Raw genomic sequence first — 21,706 nt, 5'->3', positions numbered from 1 at the left:
TCAGAATATCCCAGCCGATGCAATGGGGGTATCACTGACCAGGGCAGCCCAGTGGACCACGGCCAGCTCTGGTACTGGCAAACTGGAGTTCACGCCAATGAATGAGTCCTTGTTGAAAGAAATCCTGCGCTTTGTGGAGCAGTTCAGCTCCCAACACTCACAGGAGGCAGAGCATGTGTTTAAGGAGCCGCTACAGTGGAGTACCACTTTAGTGGCATCTGATTTCAAAACAGACTATGACTTCAGGTTGGTCTAATCATGAGGCAGGCAGCTGGCTGGCCACTGCTTTCAGTATTACGTGTCTGTGCAGGATATGCTGTCACCATGGTGTCCAAATGTATTTTACCTAGGTTATACTGAAAGCAGTGGGCTATAATTAATTTGTTTTTCAGCCTCAGTAAGACTGAGAACATTCCTTTTTATTTCATCAGAAGATATGGTCTACTTTCAGCGTGTAGCTAGCTTTCTATCTCGGAGCTGAGAGGCAGAGAAGTACAAAAACAAAAGTACAGACTATGATAACCTTTAAGTTTGTTGTAATTTTTAATCTAATACATTAAACAAACAACAATAAAGATAAAACATTAATGGTATTACTGCTTTTTTGGTTTCTTTTCTCCACAGTGACTCAGATGTATACTCCCATGAGAAAGACAGCGAAGGGCATCCGTTGTTGCAGCTCTCCCCTCCTGCTGTTTATGTGCGCAGCTTCAGCCAGCTCTCTAAACTAGTTCATCTGGCAAGTGATAAGAAGCTGGAGGAGGTTCGAGCATGTCTTGAAGGTAAGTGCGATGACCACAGGATGAGATTTGAATCCCATTTGCATCCCAAGTAGTCCAGCCACCAGCATTCCTCCATAACCCACAGACTTAATTTGTTTGTCCTCCTTGTTATTCTCTACAACCATCCAATTATGCTGCCATTGGTAATTCTTTACAGAAATGTATTTACTTTAGGACCACTGCCAAAAAGAGATAAGGTAATATTGTCTGACAGAGGAATACATGATGAATATGGTAAAACCCATTTTCATTGCCAGTGGACTTTTTTTTTTAAGCGCAGAATGTTAGCTTAATTCGTGAAAAGAAATGCATGTGGGAAAAAAAATACCGCACATAGAGGCCTGCTCTACTGTTTAAAATTATCCACTTAAACTTGACCCAGCCTTTCTCTAGGAGCTAGACTTGTGCTCTTATCATGCAGGAACCCACTTTGACATTTTGAACCACATCTCACATTTTCAGAAACACTGCGAAAAGCATCCTAACCCAAATAATTGTTAAGGATAACTTATTTTACCATTCAGAAAATAGAGAACCTGTGGTTAAGATTCTTGGTCCCAGCTTCGCCACCATCCTAGAGGGAGAAGACCCACATTCTGATTTGCTGCGTCTGGTAGACAAAGAGGAAGATCGAGGCGAGGACTGGGAGGTCAAGGTCAAGCTGTTCCACCTGCTCTATGATATGGACAAGCAGCTCCTCAAAGAGCTTCTCAAAGAGATATCAGAGTGGGTGCTTCTCTTTTATCTCCTTCTCTCAGCATTCAATCAAATGATCTATTTATCTTCCACAGCTATCCTCTTTCTCTCAGATCTAACCATATTTGCTGCGACATGCGGTTGTTTCTGATTAGAATAGGCAGCAAGTTTAGAAAAGGAACCGTGGATGAATGAGATGAATTGGATGTTTGTTTTGTTTTGTTTTTCTCCATTTTCATTACAGACAAGCCGGGCTCGACCCCACCGCAGTGAAGAATGAAGTGGAGTTGTTGAAACGGTTCTGCAGTGAGGGAGAAAAGAGGGTGTTGAAGTTGGTTCGATACACATCAGGTTTGAATTATCTCCACATTTCACTGGGTCGCAAGAAAAGCAATTGCTATTAACACTAATGCTGGATATTCCAAAGCATAAAAAGACTGTGTTCTGCCGCCACAAAAGACATGGAAGTCATTATATCTGTCAGATTCCAGTTTACCAAGTCATTAGTCACTACATGTTTTTCTGCTTCATTGCAGCGGATTTATCATGCCATAACAAAGTGTTCATACACTGCAGCATGTGCACATCAAGTGATGAATGCAATCTGAAAAAAAGTGTCCCCTTTTTGTAAAGTTGAATTGACACTCTTGATGAAAATATTTTCTAAACCAGTTTTAAAATATGCCAGTGTGTCTTTTTTGTGGATGATTTATTTTATTATTGCAAGTGAAACTATGTCTTCACTCTGGCCTCATGTCATTAGCATCCCAAGCGCTTGTGATGATTCCTCCTTTTCTCCACCGATTCCCTCTGTTTCCCTCTTCCTGCGAGTACAAACCTGTTGTGACCCAGTATCAGACTGCACTACATATTATAGAATTAGGTGCCTAGGTGCCAATTTTTTTTCTCTTTTCTTTTAGATTATGAATTTTCAAATGGCTGTCGCGCCCCTCTGTGGAGACAGGTACACGGTGATATTTGTTACCTTGTGATTGACCCCTGCGACACTGAGACCCTCTATATCACCTGCAGCAGTGCTGGAGTGTTTCTCAACGGGGTAAGACTACAAAGATAAAGCGCTGTGGACTGCATCAGCTGCAGCAGTCAGTTTAATGTTGAGTCTGTGTGAGAAGAAGTACATGAAATGAAGGGTACAGTCTGTGATTTGTGAAATGTAAACACAGTCCTGACATAAGTCCTGGGAATTTTAAGCAGCTGTCATTCTTTATTTTAGTGTGTAGACCATGACTTTATGACAACTTTGACCTCAGTAATAGCACAGCCTAGGCCTATATTTCAATTATGATGAGGTGGCAAAACTCAAACTATAACTCTTTTACTAACAATTATGTACATTATGTAGATATACCCCAAATTTACCTGGGCCCTTAAGTGTCCCTGCAAAAAATCCTGAAGTGTACTAATTTATAAAGAGCATCCAAATACTTGCCAGTTGTCAGGAATCTGTCTGAATGTGTTTGCAATCATTTCTGAGAGGATTTTGCATGCTGCAGCACCTTTCACTCCTTCAATGACTTTGCTGACAAGCCATAGGTTTCCTGTCTCTGTTTCTTCACCTGGAAATGGTTCGGCCAAGGTGAAAAAAAAACTACAACCTAAAACCAAATGGGTGACATTGATGCAAATGAAACCTCAAAGAGCACTAGTGTCTTAAACCTAATTTAGTGGTTTACATGGTTTTACACTTCCCCTTCTGAGGCTGCCTGGAGATACTCTGAGCTCTCTAACCTCAGCTGTTTCAGCTGACATGTGGGTGACATTATAATTGTGGTTTTTAGAATTAATGAAGCTGTTTTTCACTCTGTTTTCACAGGGTATAAAACAGGAGGGGGACGAGAATGCCTACGAGCGAACAAGTGATACGTACCCAGACCTGGTAACACTTCTGAAGAGCAGATCTCCACATTTTGCTGAGAACATAAACAAAGAGGTACAGTGGAATACAGGCAGATGCACATTTTTAGCTCTTTTTTTGTAGCCTTGAATTATAGCTCTCCAAGCAAAGATGTGGGGGTGTTGAAACGCCCCTTTGTCCAGTGAACAAGGTCCTTCTCTTTAAACTGCTGATTTGATCACTGATGCTGTGTGACTCATGTGTAAACAGAGTTTGGATTGTGTAATCAGTGTCTGTGCTGTTGAACGCTAGTGAGCTAGTGTCTGGTTGTCACTGTGTTGAAAAATTTTTGAATCAACCTCTTCTGTGTTCCAACATCAAAACAGCCCAGCCTCATCATACTCATCTCCACCCTCCCCCCTCCACACACACAAACACACATGCGCACACACACACAGACACTCTCACACAGACATACATGCTCATTTCCAGACGTTGAAATACGCATGATTTATTCAGTAGTGCTATTTCCTGCTTTAGTAATTTGACGATATAACAAATTGCCTCAATAATAGATTCCAGCTGCACCCAAAAACCTGTTAATCATTTAAGAATATGATCTTTTCTCACTTGCACTTGTGTTTGTTGGAAAATGTGGCATCATCACAAGCTCATCAGAGTCTTTTAGATCATACGGTGTTCACTGCCTGCTCTGTGTGGTGGTCTGTTGTTTTTCTTAAAAGATGGAAAGACAATCAGAACAAACTTTTAGAGAAAATATTAAGTTAAGTTTCTTTTTTTTGGGGGGGGGGGGGGATTTATTAAGATGTCATTCTTCGCCAAACAAAATGTAAAGAGTATTATCATTTGCCCAAATCTTGCTCTCAAAGAAAGAATCAAAAGTACATCTGTGTAAGTAATAGAATTAACAGATGTAAACTAGGATTGACATGGAAATGTATTTTGCCCAAATGATTTTTCAAAAGTATTTTACTTCTGTGAGGCCAGATGATTTCACTAAACTATTCTGCAAGTGAAGTGCCTTTGGGACAAAAGACAACAGAAATATTTCAACAAACAAAAATGCTTTTTGAATTGTCCAAAGAGATTTTCCATGCTAGGATTTATTCATAGACACAGTCACTGCCATACACTGACTGCTATAAGTTGTCTTTAACAGCCATTAATGCTGAGCCTTTTTTTTTATCCACCACGTTGGTCCAACAACTACTGGATGGATTACCATAAAATTCTTATACAGATATCCATGAATCCTACTGACTTTGGCGATTCCCTGACTTTTCCTCTCACACAACCATGAGGTTGACGTTTGTGTTTTTCACTGAAATGTCTCAACAACTTTTGGACAGATTGCCATGAAATTTGGTTCAGATATTCACATCCCCCTCAGGATGCATTGTAACAACTTCAGTGAACCCTTAACTTTTCTGTCTAGCGCCACCATCAGGTCGAAATCTTTATTTTTCCAATATTTGCAAAGCTAATGACATTTCCATCAGCCCCAGTTGTTCTTTGTACGAATTAGTAAATATTAGTTTGCAAAGATGGTGAACATGGTTAACATTGTACCTGCTAAACATCAGCATGTTATCATTGTCATCGGAAGCTTGTTAGCATGAAGGCATTAGCATTTAGCTCAAAGCACTGCTAGCTGTAAACCCTTAAAAATCACTCCCTGTAGCTGTAGCGCACTGTATTTACTCTCCACCATTTATTTGAGCCCTGAATTCTTAGTGTGCAAATTTATACTCTGAATAGTACTCAAAATTCCCATAATGGCACAAAAAAGGTAGTGTCCATGTTAAAATAACATTATACTTGGACTATATAGTGTGGAATAGCGCTTCTCTTATATTGCAGCATTACTTCTTAGTGGGCAATATATCTAAAGGTGCCATAGTAAGCTGGGCTGGGTTTAGTGAAAACTTCAATAAACCAATGAGTAGTGCCAGGCTGAACCATGTAAAAAAAGATATTCAGGCTTTTATGTTTTATGAGTCCTGTGTGAAGAGTGATGCCTTGAGTCTGAACAATCTAAAAATGATGGACAGCCGCAGTAAAAATGGCTGTGAACGAGTTTGCGGAGGCACAAATCATTGTCAAGGTCTTTTTCTCCTGGATTCTTATACTGTCCTGTAACTTTTGTTTCACTCTTACCGCTGAATATTTTCTCTGCCTCAACATGAGCTAATCACCTTCATATGATAGGGTCAACTTAAAAATGCACTGCTTTGAAACTCATTTGATTGATTGCTGACGACAGCAATCAAATGGTGCAACAGGCATCCTACATCTAAGATATTAAGTAATTGCAGTCCTTCTTGTGGACATGATCCATTCCGAGTTTAATTTGAAAGAGTAATAGCAGCAGTGTGTCTGTCAGAAACACAATCTCGCATAGCTGCGGCTCAGTTCCCTGATTGCAACATGGAGAGCCCAAACTTGGAAGGTGATAGCCAAAGATAACAACACCTAATCTCCAAACATATCTGCTTGTTTCCAATGTGAGGAAGCAGATCTTTTTTAACAGTTCTATTAGATTAGACAGCCTCAATCAAATGAGCAGAGGCAGCCAAAGGAGACGAGGGCTGCAACACAGGGAGGAAGCAGACTCGCCTTCTCTGTTCAGTGTTGTGGATTCATTTTGACATCACAGCGTGATTGGAAATTGGACATGCTGTGTATTTGCATGCACAAGACGCTCACTGAAAAGCAAAAACTCTGTCGGTTGTAAATTTGTTTTCGTTTTTCACATCCTGAAATTAATACAGACTGCTTCACTGTCATAATCAGTCAGTAGTAAATGAATCTTGCCATTGACAGATGTTTTATAGCCACTGGCTTCAGATTTGCTGCCCTGCTGATTTTCCATCAGTATGGATCAAGTAATTAGATTCAAGTCTACCCCAAACATATGTAAATAGTTGTAGTTTTACGTTTGAGAATCGAAATGCAGGTTTGGAAAAAAGACAAATGGAGAAATATGAAAAATGCTAATGATTGTCACCTGCTGTAAAAATGTTTTCTGAGTTTAGGACTGCAGGCGTCACAGCATTTGTCTCAAAGCCTATAGTTTTTTCATATGCAGAATGGCACATGTAGTGGGTCTATTTACTGTGGCATGTCAAAGAATTTGTGTTCCCTTCTGCGTTAGCACATGGACTTTGTCCATTTCACATATAATAGAATTAAAGAAGGTTGGTTAGCCTAATAAAGTCAGACTGTGGGTCTGTGGTTCGGTGGATTGACTTGTATGTTTCCAATAGCAGGTCACTTTGTGTTTTATGAAAAACAAGTCTTTGGAAAAGTGATTGGGCATGCTTGGCTCCAGCTTGTGCGTGAACACAACCCATAGAAATACATCCTAATTCTTTTTCCCTGCCCTTAAAAATGCTGAGACCCTAACAACCAATGACAGTCTGAGCTATTTCTGCAAAGCAGGTGTCTGTGATTAAAAACTCTACTGCCTGCAAACCATTCATATGTGTCTTACTGGCATTCATATATAGGTAGTAAAGTTTGGTATAAAGACCTTCAAAACTTAAAAAAAAATCATAACTGAATAACAGTGACACAAAGGCGTTACTTTGTCTGTGCCAAGCTGCAAGGCTTTAGGTGGAGGAATGTACAGAAACAATAAACTTTTTGATATTGTTCAGCCAATTAACAGAGGGGGACCTCTTCTGTGTAAAACTTTGGAAATGTGTTATTTTATTCCAATGGCTAAATAATGACTGAATTGTTATGCAGGCCTGCATATTGTTTTGAAGTGCCTTATGTGAATTTTATGTTTTTTATATGTCACTCATACTGTTCTGTAGTTTTTTTATGTCTCTTCTTGGAGTAAAATGGCCAGAACCTAGTCAGACATTAATAAGTAATGCGATTAGATGAACTAAAGCCATTATGTTAGATGTCGGTTGGAAAATATGGTGCAAAGCTTCACAAGAAGCAGAAGTGAACATGAGAATGACTATTTTGTTTTAATAAGCATCATTCAGGGAGGTTTACAACCCCATTACATGTGATTTTACAAACGAAATTTATTATATATCTCACCACTAGCATTTTGGTGACCTTTTTCCCCACTCTCCAGCCTCTGTCTTTTTCCTCTTACCAACAGGATTTTGCAGTTCAAGAACTTCCATCAACACAAAAGATCCAGCATGTGGAATCGGTTGATGCTGAGGAACAAGGCCAACCCCAGAGGTCTTACGAGCAACAGGAAAAGAATGTGCATGAGAAGCCGAGACAACAGCATACACTGAACAAGGCAGGCGGCGAGAAGAAATATGAACCATGTCCGAGATGGAAGGATCTCAGTCTCATGTCTCCATGTGGGTATGTGATAATTTGGGAATCCTTCTTGTTGAAGAGATGAGCTTTTAGATGACAGTGATCCCAGAGTCACGCCTTCACCACATGTGCTCTGTGCGTCTGCCAGCAGTCACACATTATACAGAGATGGTTATATGGTTTATAAATTTTAGGGCAAGTGCAAATATTCCTGATTACAAAATGATGAAGTTAATAAATGCGTTCACAGTGTGGAAACCCTTTCTGCTCAATTACAGACAGAAATCTTGGGAAAAGTCTTAGAAAAATCCCTAAAAAATCTATCACATATGGTCTTTGATTGATAAATAGATCTTGCAAGGGCTGAGCTGTTGCAGCTGTACCTTGTGATAACTGTACCCATTTGAGGAGAAACTGGCTCACGATAAAAGCCTTTAAATTGCTAAAAAAAAAAAAAAAAAAAAAAGGGGCCTGCTGAACCCTTGTCTCAAGTTGTTAAATAATGATTATGTTAGAAAAATAACCATTTTCAAAATAGAAGCGGGCATAATGACTCTTATTTTATATCATTATAGTAAAGCAGAGGAAAAGAAACCCAGTAAGAGTTCTGGAGAGGAGAAGTCTGGTGAAATACAGAAGAAAAAGCTGGGACCGGGAGCCAAGAGCAAGATGAAAGCAGATTTCTCCGTGTCCTCTTTACCTGGACGTCTGTCCTCCCAGAAAATGTAAGTGTCCTGAATTAGTTCTCCTTTGTCAGAATCTGTAAGGACTACTTCTTTTTCTGCAGGTGGAGTTACTTACGCAGGATTTAGGCTCTATAAAGAAGAGCTAAAATGCTCCTTTACAAGTGATGATATTTGTATGGAACCTGCAGATATATCAGCTATTGTGCAGAACAAGATCCTATGTAAAATCTCTCTACCCCCGGCTCCTGGCAGCTACAGCTCCTCATTTGTCTCCTTACGTGCTTCTGCCAATGTATACAGACTGCTAGCGCAATAAATTGACGCATTTGATTCTAACCACTGACCACTGATAGCATTCTTTGCTGCTCGTCAGTTGGTTCAATAAAGACCCGAGGGTGCATTCACTCATTCACAGTCATGATTGCACACCACCCAAGACAATGTGTTGGCCTGGCAGCTTCATGAAGGTCTTGTTTCTTGTTCAGTGTTTATCATGGCGCTTCCTAGAAAACGCTCCCTCATATTGGTTGCCTTCCTCTGATAATGGGCTCCCCTGGAAATGCTATTTGTATGTACAAGGGAACTGTCTCTCAGCGGCCTCATTTGAATGTGTACCAAATTTCATTGCTCCACAGCGCCCGGGTTTCATGATACAGTTATCCAAGTGGCCCGAGCAACTTTAAAAAGCCATCTGCATTTCTGTTTGCATCTATGACCGAGCAAGAGCCTTTGCTCTCTATATGATGACGACTCCAGTCCTGTCATGACATTATTCCAATCTTTATTTTCCTGCTGCTTAGACTCTGAGGAAGTTCAAACTTGACACTTAAATTTCAAAATCCTTAATGGGTCTCCTTGTGTGGGATGAGCAAGCTGTTTTTCCATTTAAAACACAGGAAAAGAGATTTCATGATATTACTGTATATTCCATCCCTTTGTCTGGCTGTGTATTGTCTAGTTGTTACACTATCCCACACCCTTGTAGTTTGTTATCTGCAGTCAAGAGTGCACTGTTATCTGCTCTTTTTCTTGTTCAGTAAGACCCCAGCAGGAAGCATGCCAGTGGACGTTTTCAGTGAGAGTTCATCTGAGAGTGAGGAGGAAGAGGAGCAGCCAGAGCGCCGTCCAGAGAGTAACACAGACCTGCCTTCTGAGTACTGGCAGATCCAGAAACTGGTCAAGTACCTCAAGGTACGGGAACATTACCCTGCACACCGCTGTTTCCTCCCTCTGATGGATTTCGACCCAAAATAGCGATTTGTACAGAGAGCCGTAATAGTGCAGGAGAACGCAGGCCACAACTGACAGGAAACAGTAAAGTTCATGCTCTTTTCCTGTCATCTGTACAAGAATTTTGATGCTGACCTGAGTCAGTATTCAAATTTCAAAAACCTCTGTGCGTGAAAAATATTTAGTCATGGGTGTGCAGTAGAACTGAGGACAGTTAGGATTGTGAAAAGTAAATATCCTATCACATAATCCCACCTGTCTGTTTTGCCTCAGTCATATCAAGGTGCCAATCAGTGAAAGAGAGGATGTCAGATGAAATAAAGTATAAGTTGCTTCCATTTAAAGCGGCACTTTGTAGGAAGATGCTTATTGAAGTGGTTGGCTCGGCTCGTGGATTCCTGGTTTCTGACACAGGCCTGTTTGGTTGCACATGTGAGCCAAGGCAGAGGGGAAAGAGCTGTCTGATGGCAGCAGCTGTACGCACTGTTTGCCCACACCGCAGAAGCATAAAAATGAAGCGCGCCTGTGATAGGTCTGACAGGGCATATGGTGAATATTAATGTGTCAAAACATGGAGGGAAAAGAAAAGAGGACAGAAACGCCAATGACCCAGACTGGCTGGGAATACCTCCGACCACTTGACTTCGAGATTCCCCCGCCTCACTCAGTGGACCCTATTATCTATTTATCTGGAGAATATCATGTGGACAGATGATATTAAAACAGACTACATTTACTTAATTTTGACAGGAGTGTGTTTTGTTGCATGATGCAAACCTGGACCTCACTATTCAGCGATAAAAATAGCACAAATACTGCTCCAATTGAAAGAAAATGAAATAGTTAATGTCATTTGAATGTGTAACAACAGTCTACATTTTTATTATATACACCTTTTTTTAGTTAATATTACCAACACATTTGTGTGCTGATTTCTGTGGCTTGGTGCTAAATAAGATCACTCACAGTGCAACTGAGTAAATCTTTTATAGAAAACACTGCTGTAAAGTTCAACTTCTGGAAGATATTTTTAGCTGAGCAAAATAGAATATAATGGAAGGAAATTCCCACTCTAAAAGCAGGCTGCTACTCCTTTCCAGAAAGGAAAAAAGAAGATGTAAACGATATGAAAGGGGCAAATTCAGATAAAAAAACCTCACTGGTTTGTATATTTTATACTTTTCAGTGGGATTGTGGCGTGAGCTTTAGGGTTTGTGTGTGTGTTCCTGCTTCAACAAGATGCAGCGCTGCAGTAACCAACATGTCCCAGCTTTCTATCTGTCTGGAAACCACACAGCACAGTTATTTATGGGGTTTGTCCAGTAGTCATTTTATAATATCATTACCATCAGACGCTGAAACTTACCATGAGCCAAGTTAAATATCTGTTTTATTTTAGGAGGAGATCTTTTTTTCCCCTTTTCCCCAGCACTATAGACAGCCGTTTGTACTCTAGGAAGTTTAACACGTTCATAAAGCGACACATGGATGTTCTGTTTTGTGTTTTAATGATATTTCTGTAGGAATATTTGCCTAGGGTTCCGATGTGTTTGTTTTTATACCTGAATGACTGGAGATCTGTGCTTGTAAAATGGTTACATGGGCTTCCTCATAATCAGGCTTGCGGTTGAAGTCTGTGTCAAGCACGTACATGTATATATGTGTTTGTGTTTTTGTCAGTGGGCTGTATGTAGAAGATGTCAACTTGCTGACATGGAACCCATGTATTAACATAATTCATCGTCCCTATTCCAGTCTGTAATGCATCAGTGCCACAGTATAAGCAAACATTTGATCATACTTTATATTTAAGCATATATGTTTATAGGTTGTTAGCTGTACATATATAGGTATATGTATAGCATAAAAGGCCTTCAGTAAATTAGGGAAACAAGACAACAATTTTGCTAAAGAGACTATTGCAAAACAGATCAATAAAGGGTTGTTCTGCTTGTCACATCTAAAAACTCATATGGTAAGTTTAGCAACTGAGCCAAAAATATAATTAGAGTATTTTGTCTGTGTTTAAATACAGACAAAATTCACCAGCTGCTCTCAGTTAGGTTGGCCTGTGGCTCTCTAAACATGAAACTGTTTTCATATTTTCACAGATATAAATATTGTGTCTGATAAACAATATGTTAATAGTTAACAGATAAACATTTCAATCTTGTGTGTTGCAAACATTTTCATAATTTGGATTTTTTTTATAGTTTTTTTTTGAACAGTCACAACAAAAACATAGTTAATCAGACAGCTTTGTAAAGGTTCCACTATTAGTTCAAGATTTCTCATTAGCTTTAAAATTGTGTTTTTATTCCTGTAGGTTCACCTTAAAATCCCGTAGATTAACAAGCCAAACTGGGTCCTTTACACATGGTTTTGTGTTCAGACCTCATTAAGGTTGCTCCCCCTCTGCTGGGGAGTCACAGTACTACTGCTCTGATCTTCTCTCATGAGAGCCATTCTATTAATTTCTACACTTAAACTAATCCTGTCTCCAGTGTACAGGAGCCAGTATCAGCTACTTTTCTCAGCAGAAGTGAATTTGTAGCTAATTATTTTCTAAGTAGTTTTTAATGCTTTTTTAATAACCATAACACTCAATTAAGACATAAAATGTTTAGTGCCTGTAATGCATTTACAACATGTCTAATCTCGAGAATTTTCTTACGAGAATGATTGCATCATTTCATTTTCATAAGTTAAGCAACTTTTCAACTCAAAGACCTGACTAGACATTTGCTCAGCGTGCAATGTGCTCATTTTAAGACAGAAAGACCTATTAAGTGATCAAGTTTTATGTTAAAGGAGATCTTATGTCAAATATGAAGCAAGAAACAACCAGCAATCATTCATTCTGTCCTTTTACAGTACCTTTCCCATAATAGAGCGGGAGATTGGGTTTGTTCTTGTCATTAGGAGCCTTCCCTGGGTCTGCTGTAGACTACAGAGAAGTATGAAACCTCATGCATCCTCTATGGCTCAACCTCTGCCAAGACCCGGTACTTCTCTCTTACACTAAGCTCTATGAAGCACTGGCAGTGGCCCGAGTCCACCTGTCAGCAATCCAACATTACAGGCATACACATAGATGTGAGTACTTATACTCAATATCTACCTTCATTCCTGCTGGCATGACACAACCCACACACACACACTTACACACAACAAAACACCATTAAGAAAAGGGCTCGAGGTCAACAGGGTATCACTGACAGCCCTGTTAACCCCATCCCTTCTCCAGCGTACTTAGTGCTGTGATTTATAGTCTTGGAGTGGCTCAGGCAGGGCAGTCTGTGTCTGCAGAATCCAGTCTGCTGCTCCAGAGGAACCAGACAAGAATAAGACCTCCATTCAGTAGTGTGAAGGCTTCAGCCATTTAGTAGCTCAGGCTGAGACACCTGCAGTACAGGAAGACACAAAATGTGTAAAGCATCTTTAAGTGGCTGATGTCAAGTTCACCTCATGAATGGAATTTGATTCTTCTAAATCCAATTTGATTATGCAATTCCATGAGACAAGGGGATAAGTCATTTATACGACTGTCTTTAATCACTACTAGATGAACTGCCATTAAACTGCTGATTAATGATAATTATCTACTTAAATAGCATAGTACTAATGTCAGAGTGGTAACTCCTGTAAATTATCATAATCGGATCTGTTAATGTATAGATATTGTTGAATATGTATTGCAATTTAGAGATATTTTATTTATATAATCTGGTCTGAGAGTACACTCACAAAGTCCTCAGAAGTCTTACAAATCCTACGTCACTTCTTTTTTTCATTTAGTGATTTGTAATATAATTTAAATGTATTTTAGCCAATTTTGGCAATGCCTGTTAGTTGGTCAGTCGGTCCAGACTGAAATATTGGATAACTATTGGATGTGTTACCATGAAATTTTGAACAGGCATTTATGGTCCCTAGCCAATGAAGCCTTATGACTTTGGTCATCCCCTGACTTTTCCTCTAGCGCCACCATGAAATTCACATTTGCGGTTTTGAGTGAAATGTCTTAACTATTTGATTGATAGATAATGAAATTTGTCTAGTACTTTGGTTTATGACCAAATATCTGCAAAACTAATGACATTCATCAGCCTAAAGTGTACTTTGTTTTTGTGCTAATTAGTAAATGTCAGCATGCTAACATGCTAAACTACAATGAAATTCATGGTAAACAATGTATGCTAAAAATCAGCGAGTTAGCTTTGTCAGTGTAACCATGCAAGCTTACTAAAGAGCACTGCTGTGCCAAAAGAACAGTCTCACATAACCGCTAGCATGGCTGTAGAGACTCTTATTTTCCATTGAGTGAAATTTACGAAGACATTCATCGGTGTAGTTAGCAGTAGCAAATGTCTTGACTGGGTGAGGCTCGCTCTGGTTTAAGAAGCAGACCTGTAAAGATTTCATTTGGTTTTTAAAAGGACTAAATGAAACATATCACTATGTTTCTTTAAAGCCTGTATTTAAGAAGAAAGTTTACTTAATATTGTTATTGATGGCTGAAATACCAGGCCAGCAGGTCATGGCATCTATGTACCACATTAATATATTCCCGCCAAGACAGTTCACAGATATTAAACTACTTTTTAAATTTGCTCAGGGGTCAAAAAGTGGTTGAATTCGTTCCCCTTTGAGCATCTGCCTCTATCATGCTCCTAGAGAGTCAAAGATCTCCCACCATAAAAGATTGTCAGATGTTGTCAATGTTTTAAAGAATGTTGAGCAGTACTTCAAGACCAAAGCTAACAAAAATGAAAGCATATGATCTGTTTTCTGTTCTCCCAGCTATCACTCCTAAACATAGCTTTTTTTTGTTGTTTTTACAAGGTACGAACCTAGCCTGCCGAATCCTTTGAAGAGTGAGAATGGAGGAGACAAAGGAAGCAGTAGATCCACTGCTGTTAATGGGCAAATGGTTCACATTTAAGCTAGCGTCATGATATGGAGAACACATGTGCCCGTTATCCTGCTGTGTCAGAGCGCTGCTTTGTGAGGGAGATATGATCAAACACCACTTGAGACGGTGGTATAGGCCTACACTGATGAGCTGGCCCCTTCAACAGCTGCATGAAACAGATTACTCCCCTAGCCTTCTATATAGTGATGGGCTATTTTCTACTTATATGGGTAGCTGATAGCAGGGCATGTTACATTCTTATGTTTGGTTGAAATAATCTATTTAGGACAGTCCTAAAGTCTCAAATTGTTTGCTAAGTGTGCAACTAATAAAATCTCATGAAGCTTGGAACGGTGTAGGCGGCCTTGAATCCACCAAATGAGAATTCTATCTGTGGCACATTTAAACCACTGCAAAAAAGGAATAATATTTGATTGTTCACTTGCCAGGAGATTTTGGACTGGACGTTTCAGTGTCACATATCAAAGCCATGTAGCAGGTCTAGTATTACAGCAGCTAACTGTTGTATTTTCATGCCATGAACTTCTGTTTTATCCGACTACTGATTTTTTCCCCCTCTCGTGATCAAAACCATTGCATGTCAACAAAGTTTGTTACGCAACTACACATGATACAGACTAAATATGGTAATATAAAAACACCATTGCTGCCTGCCTGGACAGTATGTTCACCATCAAAGCACCAACCCTAAGACTGGTATTTTAAGTGCAATAATGCTGTCAACATCCATCCGCAGCTAGGACATTATGTGAATTTATGCAGTGTGAGGAGAATATGAAAAAAGACAACAAGCATTTGGACACTAAATTTAGGCGAAAACAGTAAAATAGAGTCAGGTTCCCTGCCCAACCACACATGTCAGGATGTGACCACACATGCCCTATTTTAAGTCTCTGTATTGTTTCTTTATTTTTTCAGTGAACCCATCATAGTTAAGTGGCAATAAAAGCTAATCAGTTCAGTTTCCTGCCTCATGTGTGCGAAAGGGCTTGACTTTAAACCAAAGAGTAGATCTTCCCCCCTCAAACCACTTGTTGACTTAGTAGTGTTGTAGTTACTAAGTTGCTAATCGCTGGGGTGCACCTCTAAAATAAAATGTGTGTGTATAGCAACTGTCAAAACATATTCAGCTTTTGAAATGCTAGCTCATCATTAGTTGCAGGGAATCAGTGCTAATAGTGTTCTTTTTCATGTTAGGGGCAATACCTAATGTTTTCTGGCCTTGGCACTGTAGTCAGAGCACAGTGCTCTGTTAGTAAATCATTTCTTTCCATCAGTGTTTACCACCACAAAGCTAAACACTTACCAGGCTGTGGTATAAACAAAACAACCCCAGCAGGAGTGGTATTATGGGAGAAAACAACAGAGGGAGAGGTAAGGTGGGGGATTGGAGGGAGGTCTTTATCCTCCTCCTTTTTCCAAATGTCTGTTTAATGTTTGATTTTCTCCTCCCTTCTTCCTTTTTGTCTACAATTCTGATTCATTCATGTTTGGCATTATTATTTCAGGGAGGCGACCAGACAGCCACTGTGCTCACTCTGTGCGCCATGATGGACTTTAATTTGATGCAGGAGACGTGCCAACTGGCCATCCGGGACGTAGGTGGCCTTGAAGTCCTCATTAACTTGCTGGATACAGATGAAGTCAAATGCAAAGTGAGTATCTGTGCCAAAGCTGGACCTGGATGGCCTGCAGGCATGAACAGAGCCGGCCGTATGTGCCAGCCCGTGTTTTAGTTACAGAAACACTAGTGCTCGGTAGAGAGCGTGCCTTTAAAGACACAGGGTAGCAATTATTCTCCAGTATGCCTAATGACATGTGTGGGTGCTTTTTAACCTGCTTTTATTACGGCTTTTTGTCCTGTCTATTTTTAGTGGAAATGTGGGTGAATGTTTGGCTACTAGATATCGCTGTTCATGTACTCTCTCAGTACAGATGGAGACCTCATGTTGGCACAGTCACACAGAAATTACAGGTTTGTTTCCATAAAACAAACCTATCATTTTTAAATTATCATACTGATTGTGAATGTTTGGTTTATGATTAGATTGGATCTCTGAAAATCCTGAGAAGGATTAGTCACAACTTGCAAATCCGTCGGGCCATTGTTGACATGGGAGGCCTGCAGAGCATTGTTAAGATTTTGGACTCAACAGTCAAAGACCTGAAGGCCTTAGCCGCCGAGACCATTGCCAACGTGGCCAGGTTCCGCAGAGCAAGGAGAGCTGTCAGGCAATATGGCGGTATCAAGAAACTGGTGAGTATAAGCACAGAAAACATGTATAACTGATAAACAAAAAGTCTGTACTGCCAACAGAAAGTGCAGCAGTAGAGAAAACTGCAGACAAGAGGCTGATCTTTCTGTATTGGCATTAATGACAAAATGTTATGTCCTACAGTGGCATATTTTCCATTAAAAGACTTCTCTGCTTATGTCTGTGTCAGCTTCTTTATGATTAAGTACAAGCATTTTTGTACTTACTGTAACCACAGACATCCTGATATTACCATTACTATTTGCTTTCTGTTTAAAGTGTAAAACACATGTCTATCCTTTGCTGAACTATGTTTTGATGCACAGCAAATCAATCACCCATGCCTTCATGCCTTTTCACACTGTATGTAATTGCCAGATAGTGGCCCATCCATCCTTTCATCACCCAGTCTTTGAAACACCAGAGCGGGTGCTTGGGTAAAAACAGATAGAATGTCCCCTACATCCTCTGACCTGCATTCATGTTTGTTGACAGAGGGACCTGTGATTAAAGCCTCCGTGCCTTGTATATTTTCCTCAGCCCCAAATCGGATGTTCTCATGTGCAAGTCACTCACGGAGGCAGATTAATTTCACGTTATGCTACGAGACCACCTTTGAACTGTGCAGTGTGTATAGCTTTGCCTGCTAAGTCTCACTAGCCAGGAACTATGGATTAGAACACTGAATGATGGCCATAAACCGTCACACTGGGCTTTTCAGGCCTAACATCAACATCCATCCTGACAGTTTTCCACTCCTAGCATCTCTGGCTTTTTCATCCTCGCAGACCCAGTGGTAATAGAATTTTAATTACACCCTTAATCACAGCCAACAACTTGCTACTCCCATCTGGAACCATGCATTATCACCGCAATCCAGTAACTTTTCAGAGTGAATGTATGTCAAGTTCACTGAGTTTATTTAAATGTGTGCATACTGCTATTGAGGTTTTCTGCTTAAACACGTGTGGTCTGTCTGCTTGTCTGCGCACATTTTAATGTACAAAAAGTGTTTGTTTATCCACATGTAATTCAGTGTGCCTTGTCTCTCTGATCAGGTAAAGCTGCTGGACTGTGTCCCTAATTTAGCCAGCCTGACTGCAAAGCAGGAGAAGGATGTAGAGGTGGCCCGCTGTGGGGCTTTAGCACTCTGGAGCTGCAGCAAGAGTACCAAGAACAAGGAGGCCATCCGTAAGGCTGGGGGCATCCCTCTGCTGGGACGGCTGCTCAAGTCTCCACATGAGAACATGCTTATCCCTGTGGTGGGCACCCTGCAGGAGTGTGCCTCTGAGGTGAGGCTGCCCACACATATTGTAATTGATGTGGTACAAGTTTTCAAGCCAGAAACCTCAAAGTCTGATGTTATAAGACAGTTGTAAAATGCTGCGATGAAATGAAATGAAATATAAACATATAATCTAAATAATGTACAATGAGTATATGAAAGGATAAATCTAGTGACATTCTATGTTTTTCCTATTGTCAACAAACTACATACACTGTCTGAAATATATTAATTTGCAGCTGAAAATAGTCTCCAACAAATGCAATATTTACTAAAAACTACAGCGCCCAACTTTTCGAGGAAATCTGAGGCTTTCTAAAATATGAAACTACATATTTTTGCCCTGCTACTAAAGACTTACATCTTCAGACAAGGGTGAATGTACCACAGACAGGATAAGTAAGTCAGAAAGTATTGAGAGATGAACTAACAAATTGTTGGTTTTGGTTTTCTAATGGAATTTGCAGACAGTAAAAAAAAACAACCAAAAACACCAGCCTTATTCTGAGAATGAGAATGACATAAAAGATGTCTAGAATACACAAAAATCTGAAATACTTGAGGTTTGAGATTAAAGATAAAAGTATGATAGTTGCCATATATAACAAATGAGAATAAAAAGTAATAGTACATACTAATATGCAATGTGATTATATATGAATTCATGTTCATGTGGTCCGTTAATTCTTGTGTCACTACAGGAAAGCTACAGGATTGCCATTCAAACTGAGGGCATGATCAAGGATTTGGTTGAAAACCTCAGCAGCGATAATGACAAGCTACAAATGCACTGCGCCAGTGCAATCTTTAAGGTACCTGTTTTACTTGCCTCTGCATTGAGTCCACACATGTTCAGAAGAGGAAAAAAAGATATAGAGTTTTTCTTAGACTTCTTTGTTTCCTAATTAGACCCAGACGAGGAATTAATTTCGATCTTGACCCTGTGTTTTGCTTTACAGTGTGCAGAGGACAAGCAAACCCGTGACCTGGTGCGTAAATACAAAGGTCTGCAGCCACTGGCTTCACTGCTGAGCAAAGCGGACAACAAGCAGCTCCTGGCTGCCGCCACCGGGGCCATCTGGAAGTGTTCCATCAGCATGGAGAATGTGGCTAAGTATGGCAGGGACTCAGGGTCTCACCTTATTACCTCTCATTAACGCACACAAGAACACCCACACAAGCTTAACATAGCAGAGATACACAACACACTGCAGCCATATCTTCAGAGATGTATGACTATGTGTTTGTAATTAGTGGTAACAGATTAGTATGACTTTGACAAATCACTTGCTGTACAGAGGAACAGCAATCTAATGAGCTTCCCTCTAGAGGGGAGTTAATAGCAATTATGCATTTCATCCACATGTGCCCATAACTTTTGGGAAATGTGTTTGAGCTGATGTGGTTAACAGCAGTCTTACTGTATATGAAAACAGTCATAGCAGCAGAGGATACAAAACACAAAGGCTTCAGCCGACTTGCGTGCATTGGTGTCGTCATGCCATCATGACATACGCTACTTAATGGGGAGCTCTCATTCATTCATGGCTAGTTGTGTCACTTTTTCCACTTGCATGCTGTTGTCATATCTCACTTTGCTTTACCATTGTGTCTAGTTGGAGTGATTATTTGCGCAAAATGTAAAGTTTTGTATGGATTCTATTAGCTCTGATCTTTTTTTGTGAGAGTTTGCCGCTGCAATTCATTCCTTTCCACTGTTAACAAAGGATGAAGTAAATGTGTTGATTTTATAGATTTCAGTGATGTCTTAGTCAAGGCCTGTCAGTATTAAACCAAAGTAGGCATACTGAAAGAATCAGCCTTGAGATGGTGATGGTGATTTTTTTTAATGTCAGAAGACGCAGGCTGACAGAGCCTTTAATCATTTGTCATGTAAGGCAGAGGTTTATTTAAGTGTCATTTTGCCTGGTTCCTTCAGCAGTGACATTTTTGGAATGGTTTTTGACTTGTACTTCAGTGTTAGACGACTTTTAGGTCAGTCATTTTCCCTCGAAAATAAATAATGCCCGGAGAGCGTGCCCTGGCAGCTTGATACATTTCCACCACTGCTCCCTTGAAAGAATGATTTAGCTGTATTTATTTTCTTATTCAGTGTGAGGCTGTGGACATAAGTTATAACCCACATGCACTGATTTAATACCTAGGTAACATATTAATTAATTCAGAATCTTTTTTCTGCAGTGTAGCCAAGAAACTGATAAGACATTGTCTTTTATGATTAATGTTTTATTTTTTATGATAAAGACTGTTTTTTAGAGTTTTTGCTGAGGTGAAATTATGTGAAAATGCTTTTCCTCTGACTCAGAAACGCTGGATAGTTCAAATTGCAGTAGAATTCTAAAAATAACAAGAAAAAGGCTCAGTAGCACTCACGTGGATCTTTCTGCACTTCATATATCATAACTGACAGAATGATATCCTACATTTAAAGTCTAAGTTAAGTCCTCCCAACTGGAGCTGTCTGCTGCCACATCGAGTTAAGCGAGGATTCCTTTACAGAAGCAGAAACATGACAACAACGTTCTTTTATAGCAAGATGGACAGATCACTGCCTCCTTAACTGACATCATGAGGTCATTTGGTGACATTTATTTAAATGATTCATTAAAAAAAAAGTTGCATGACTGTTTATGCCATACACAAACAGCTGTACAAAACCAAGCTTTAAAACACCTATCCACTGGATTCTTAATACAATCTTCACAAAAAAACATCCTTAAAAATAGCAAAACTGGCACAGATTTGGAAACCTTCTGACTGCAGCTTGGCGTGGTGATAAAACAAGTTAACCGCACTGGCTATGAGTAATGTGGCAGCTTAATACACTTGGTGCTAGTACAGGCCTTGTGCCACATGTAATTACTTGTCACACTGTTGCTATGTAAAATAGTTCTACTACTACTGATAATAGCAATAATGGAAATAATTGTAATGATGCCATTTATCACTTGTACACCACATTTAGTGACACTTCATTTACAAACACTAAAAAACAGTTTGGTTGCCCTCACTCTAAATTTAACATGTCACAAAGGTATCTCAGTGAGAGTACCAAATATGAATAGAGTTCTCATTTTGTATTTTCTTTCCTGTGTATGTTGTGTTTTATTTAGTTTTTTGGATGATGTGGGCAGTTAGGTGTGAATGAAGGTGAAATTTGGCCACCTCTTAACGAGGAAACCAGCATGATGCAGAGCAAATGTTTTTAATGCACACTTAAATGTGTAAGTGGATCTGTTTTTTCATACTCTCTGGGGCTTATTTGAATCACTTAAAATGTCTAGGTCAGGAAAAGCTTGGAGTGAAGTGACCGAGCCATTACTGTCAAAAAGGAAAGGCTGCTAATGGTAACAGGGTTTTAGGGGCATGCGCTCATTTCAGAATCAATCATAGGCTGAGTAGTGTACTGAAATGAAAATCATTTTGGAATATATTTTGCAACAGCAATAATGAGAGGCAGAGGGTACATTTTTCCTCTTTTCTTTCATTAAGTACATAGTCAAATGAAACAGACCTTGTAGTCCATTACAAACAGCATGATTTTTTCTTTCATGTTGTTGATGTTCTGCGTGGTCTGGACAGTATAGGGGTCGGAGGAGGGACCTCCACTTAAGACAAGTAGCAGCATGTGTTAGCCATTTTC

General features: G+C 39.8%; 1 protein-coding gene across 1 annotated transcript in view; it reads left to right on the top strand.

Moving 5' to 3' along the window:
• Positions 1-21,706, top strand: part of odad2 (outer dynein arm docking complex subunit 2) — a 38,523-nt gene that overhangs the window by 1,291 nt on the left and 15,526 nt on the right. The window contains exons 2-15 of the mRNA XM_042399633.1: positions 5-246; positions 625-782; positions 1,307-1,508; positions 1,723-1,829; positions 2,399-2,535; positions 3,313-3,429; positions 7,478-7,695; positions 8,226-8,375; positions 9,374-9,527; positions 16,011-16,157; positions 16,550-16,759; positions 17,816-18,049; positions 18,744-18,854; positions 19,002-19,156. Of these exons, the coding sequence (XP_042255567.1) occupies positions 23-246; positions 625-782; positions 1,307-1,508; positions 1,723-1,829; positions 2,399-2,535; positions 3,313-3,429; positions 7,478-7,695; positions 8,226-8,375; positions 9,374-9,527; positions 16,011-16,157; positions 16,550-16,759; positions 17,816-18,049; positions 18,744-18,854; positions 19,002-19,156 (2,324 nt within the window). The 5' untranslated portion in view covers positions 5-22. The remainder of the gene's footprint in view (positions 1-4; positions 247-624; positions 783-1,306; positions 1,509-1,722; positions 1,830-2,398; positions 2,536-3,312; positions 3,430-7,477; positions 7,696-8,225; positions 8,376-9,373; positions 9,528-16,010; positions 16,158-16,549; positions 16,760-17,815; positions 18,050-18,743; positions 18,855-19,001; positions 19,157-21,706) is intronic.

The sequence above is a fragment of the Thunnus maccoyii genome, chromosome 21, assembly GCF_910596095.1.
Source record: "Thunnus maccoyii chromosome 21, fThuMac1.1, whole genome shotgun sequence".
Classification (NCBI taxonomy): Eukaryota; Metazoa; Chordata; class Actinopteri; order Scombriformes; family Scombridae; genus Thunnus; species Thunnus maccoyii.
Note: the sequence above shows the minus strand (reverse complement) of the source record. Positions and strands in the feature narration are given on the sequence as shown.